General features: G+C 34.9%; 1 protein-coding gene across 1 annotated transcript in view; it reads right to left on the reverse strand.

Annotated features, from left to right (window-relative positions):
* Nucleotides 1-309: 309 nt before the first annotated feature.
* The window catches only part of LOC111089907, a 20,002-nt gene continuing 14,783 nt past the window's right edge, over nucleotides 310-5,528 (reverse strand). Inside the window, exons 3-6 of the mRNA XM_022403160.1 lie at nucleotides 3,412-3,486; nucleotides 2,213-2,368; nucleotides 994-1,031; nucleotides 310-315 (exon numbers count right to left, since the gene is read on the reverse strand). Coding sequence (XP_022258868.1) covers nucleotides 310-315; nucleotides 994-1,031; nucleotides 2,213-2,368; nucleotides 3,412-3,486 — 275 coding nt within the window. The remainder of the gene's footprint in view (nucleotides 316-993; nucleotides 1,032-2,212; nucleotides 2,369-3,411; nucleotides 3,487-5,528) is intronic.

Here is a 5,528-nt window from a genome sequence, read left to right on the forward strand (position 1 = left end):
ACAAAAACTTGTCTGGACCACATTGACTCAAAACTAGAGGGAAGAAAACAAAAACTTGTCGGGACCACATTGACTCAAAACTAAAAAGAAGAAAACAAAAACTTGTCAGGACCACATTGCCTCAAAACTAGAGGGAAGAAAACAAAAACTTGTCTGGACCACATTGACTCAAAACTAGAGGGAAGAAAACAAAAACTTGTCGGGACCACATTGACTCAAACCTAAAAAGAAGAAAACAAAACTTTGTCTGGACCACATTGACTCAAAACTAGAGGGAAGAAAACAAAAACTTGTCGGGACCACATTGACTCAAACCTAAAAAGAAGAAAACAAAACTTTGTCTGGACCACATTGACTCAAAACTAGAGGGAAGAAAACAAAAACTTGTCGGGAAGTTCTGTACAGTTAACTTATTCGTCCCAAGACTTAAATCAGTGATTCTCAGACTGTAGTAGTTGTAGCTAATGTCGGTAGTACACGAAAAACGTATTGTTAAAATTATATAATTTATAATAATCTCAATTCCTAACTTCACCAGTGTTTTCTTCCTTTGAAACTGTCAAACAGTTGCACCAGAAAAACATCCATTAATGGGTACGAGTTTAAAATATTAATTTTTGGTCCCAGATTTGTCGTCTTTTGTTTGCCTGGATTTGTTTGAACAAGAAATGGAACGCGAACCTGAAAAGTTTGTCTTCGATAAATAGACTACATTTCTTTACTCTGTATTTCAACCATCTGAAGAAAAAAAATGGCCGCATTATTCTTTATCAGAGTGAAGTTTTCTTAAAACTAATTTTTCCCAAAATGTTATTTTAATTTCTACCTCCAAGAAATTGCAGCATTAGTACCAAAACAAACGACTAACTTTGAAATATTTACAGTAATATATAAACTGACTTATAATAGTGAGAAGTAAAAATTTCTTGAATATTTTTCAAAATCACATTCATCTTTTTAATCTATATTATAAAATTTGAAAGAAAAACTTACTTTCCAGCGAGACAGGCTTGTCTTCCTTTCCGTACGTCCTAAACACACAATGTACAAATCTACAGTTTATAGCTCGTCTCAAACACACACATTGTTTACATTTCTAGTTTATCCTGAACACACATTGTTTAATCCTCTAGTTTATAGCTCGTCCTAAACACACATAGTTTAAATCTGTTGTTTATATCTTGTCCTAAACATAACATTGTTTAAATCTCTAGTTTATAACTCGTCCTAAACATACATTGTTTATATCTCTAGTTTATAACTCGTCCTAAACACACATAGTTTAAATCTCTAGTTTATAACTTGTCCTAAACATACATTGTTTATATCTCTAGTTTATAACTCGTCCTAAACATACATTGTTTATATCTCTAGTTTATAACTCGTCCTAAACACACATAGTTTAAATCTCTAGTTTATAACTCGTCCTAAACATACATTGTTTATATCTCTAGTTTATAGCTTGTCCTAAACACACACAGTTTAAATCTATTGTTTATATCTTGTCCTAAACATAACACTGTTTAAATCTCTAGTTTATAGCTTGTCCTAAACATACATTGTTTATATCTCTAGTTTATAGCTCGTTCTAAACATACATTATTTAAACATCTAGCTTATAACTCGTCCTACACATACATTGTTTATATCTCTAGTTTATCCTGAACACACATTGTTTAAATCTTCAATTTCTCCTGAACACACATTATTTAAATGTCTAGCTTATAACTCGTTCTAAACATACATTGTTTCAATCTCTTGAGCTGATAGCTTAGTATAGTTCTCCTTGTGGGACAACATAACTACTTGTAACTTAGTGGAGCTCCCCTTGTGATATTACACAGCTCTTCCTGTGTCACAAAATAATTTAATTTGATTCTTCTTGTGACGAACAATAATTTTTTCTAACGCCCACTAATGGTTCCACGGTAAGTCAGGAGGCTTATAACTTTAAAAACCGGGTCTCGATACCCGTGGTGGGCACAGCATAGATTTCTCATTGTGTAGCTATGCGTTTAACAACGAATAACTATTTTTTACGAAACTTCACATCTATATACAATTTCGAAGACTCAGCTAATAAGATCGTTTTCAAAATAATGTTGACGATACGAAGCGGTGGGATATTATAAAGACAGCTCAAGTACGGTCATCAATACATTCATTATTGCCCAAAACATATAAAGAAAACAAGTAGGAAATATCACGTTACCATTGACGTCCACAGACTGTGACCTGTTGCGAGACTTTTGAACACCTCGGATCATCCACCTTTCTAGAAGTTCTAAGTCGACATTGTTGACGACGTATTCTTCGAGAAAATCAATATTTTCACGAAGGTAATTTGTTACCTTTTCAGGGTTCAAACCTGGGTAAAGTTATTCTATTACATATAGACACCAAAATTACGTATTGTCATCAAATACTATAATATTTCTACAGAATATACACCCCTACCCCAGATAAGTTTCGGGGGGTGGGGGTGTTATAACGCTAAAATTCGAGGTTCGATTCCTTTAGTGGGTACAACCCAGATAGTCCATTGTTAAGCTTTGCTTTTAACAACAAATAATGTAAATAAATATAATGAGAAAAATATCTATGTAATGCATAAGTTAGATGTTGATCTCTCTCCACAATAATAAGTTAGGTGTAGATCTCTCCCCACAGTAATAATTTAGATGTAGATCTCTCCCCACAATAATAATTTGGATGTTGATCTCTCCCCACAATAATAATTTAGATGTTGATCTCTCTCCACAATAATAATTTAGATGTTGATCTCTCCCCACAGTAATAAGTTAGGTTGTTGATCTCTCCCCACAATGATAAGTTAGATGTTGATCTCTCCCCACAATAATAAGTTGGATGTTGATATCTCCCCACAATAATAACTTAGATGTTGATCTCTCCCCACAATAATAATTTAGATGTTGATCTCTCCCCACAATAATAATTTGGATGTTGATCTCTCCCCACAATAATAATTTGGATGTTGATCTCTCCCCACAATAATAATTTGGATGTTCATCTTTCCCCACAATAATAAGTTAGGTGTTGATCTCTCCCCACAATAATAATTTAGGTGTTTATCTCTCCCCACAGTAATAAGTTAGGTGTTGATCTCTCCCCACAATAATAATTTAGGTGTTGATCTCTCCCCACAGTAATAAGTTAGGTGTAGATCTCTCCCCACAATAATAATTTAGGTGTTGATCTCTCCACACAGTAATAAGTTAGGTGTTGATCTCTCCCCACAATAATAATTTAGGTGTTGATATCTCCCCACAGTAATAAGTTAGGTATGATTTCGCATAGGCATGAGTTTTATTTTTAAGTTAATGATCTTTTAATATATATATTTTTTTTTTAGAATTCTAACATATCCTTTTGTCATCTTTATGTTTTTACCTTTACTGCTCAGGTTGTCATGGGAACAGCTTCTAATCATCTTCGTAGGAGTGTTACTAAGAAGCTTATTGGAACCTATAGAGAACAAGAAGAAAATACAATAGATTATTACTAAACCAATAAGAACTTTACAAACAGTCTTGCCCCCAAATGGCACAGCGGTATGTCTGCGGACTTACAATCTAAAGAAACCGGGTTCGATACCCGTGGTGGGTAGAGCACAGATAGCCCGTTGTGTAGCTTTGTGCTTAATTACAAACAAACAAGTATACAGTCTTTTGACGTGATGTAAATGTTTGAGAGAATTTTAAAACCTTAGGCGATCTTCTGTCTCAAAGATTATGCTCAAAATGTTACACTAAAAGCCCGTGATGTATTTATTATTTCTTTACAAATTTCATTATGACTGTTTTCCCCTCCCTATTCACCCTTCTACACGAGTCTTCGTGTGTTTTCTAACAATACTGTTCTACGTAGTTACAGTACTTGGAATCTTTCTCGGACAACTAAGAATTGAGTGTGCAATTATTCTCGTGGGGATTGTCAGTTCATTAAGCCTTAAGTCTTAAATTCAGGATAAAAATCTGTCAGCTCTGCTAAGCCTCGATATTTACTTTCTGGATAATATTCTGTCAGCTCTGCTAAGCCTCGATATTTACTTTCAGGATACTATTCTGTCAGCTCTGCTAAGCCTCGAGATTTACTTTCTGGATAATATTCTGTTAGCTCTGCTAAGCCTCGAGATTTACTTTCAGGATAATATTCTGTCAGCTCTGCTAAGCCTCGATATTTACTTTCAGGATAATATTCTGTCAGCTCTGCTAAGCCTCGAGATTTACTTTCTGGATAATATTCTGTCAGCTCTGCTAAGCCTCGAGATTTACTTTCAGGATAATATTCTGTTAGCTCTGCTAAGCCTCGAGATTTACTTTAGGATAATATTCTGTCAGCTCTGCTAAGCCTCGAGATTTACTTTCTGGATAATATTCTGTCAGCTCTGCTAAGCCTCGAGATTTACTTTCTGGATAATATTCTGTCAGCTCTGCTAAGCCTCGAAATTTACTTTCAGGATAATATTCTGTCAGCTCTGCTAAGCCTCGATATTTACTTTCTGGATAATATTCTGTTAGCTCTGCTAAGCCTCGATATTTACTTTCAGGTTAATATTCTGAAATAGTCTATATATTTTGAGAACGTCCCTCGGTGCATCAGTGGTACGTTTACTGAATTACAACGAAAACATCCGGGGTTTGATTCCATGCGGTGTACCCAGCAGATAGCCCAAAGTGGCTCTACGCTAAAAAAAACAATTTTGTAGATTGTGGTAGATTAAAAATGCCTACAACGTTTAAGACAAATTGGCCAGCGGCAGGAGGGAATCACAGAGAGAGAGAGAGAGTTGGGGTAGTAGTAGACAAAATATTTCACGATTCTCAGGATGAAATAGTTGTTTTTTTCCATCTTTCCTTGTCCTTTCAACTTTTAACTTTTGTTTTTCGCTAAACATTCATATAATTCTTTACATTTAATATGCCTTTTTAGAAATTTATCGATTTTTTTACAACCTTCCCTTCTCGTCTCGTGTTTTAACAATAAAAAAACTGCCAAACCATTTTTATTGTAAATACTATATTCGCAGTTTTACTCAAACCATGTGTTTAGCTTCAAAGTTGATCAGAACAATGATAGATGGCGTGGATCAGGTTTCAAGCAAATACAACTAAATATTAGCTCACGTATATGTATTAGCTTAGTATGCATACATTAGCTCGCACGTTTATACTAGCTCACAAGTTATGTGTATATCATCTTCCGTGTACATATCATTTCAGGTGTAAATATTAGCTCACAGACCTATACTAGATCACGTGTGTATGTTAGCTTACACACCTATACTAGATCACGTGTGTATGTTAGCTCACACACCTATACTAGATCACGTATGTATGTTAGCTCACACACCTATACTAGAATCACGTGTGTATGTTAGCTCACACACCTATACTAGATCACGTATGTATGTTAGCTCACACACCTATACTAGATCACGTGTGTATGTTAGCTCACACACCTATACTAGATCACGTGTGTATGTTAGCTTACGTGCGTGTATTAGG

Source organism: Limulus polyphemus, unplaced genomic scaffold, assembly GCF_000517525.1.
Source record: "Limulus polyphemus unplaced genomic scaffold, Limulus_polyphemus-2.1.2 Scaffold7814, whole genome shotgun sequence".
Lineage (NCBI taxonomy): Eukaryota > Metazoa > Arthropoda > Merostomata > Xiphosura > Limulidae > Limulus > Limulus polyphemus.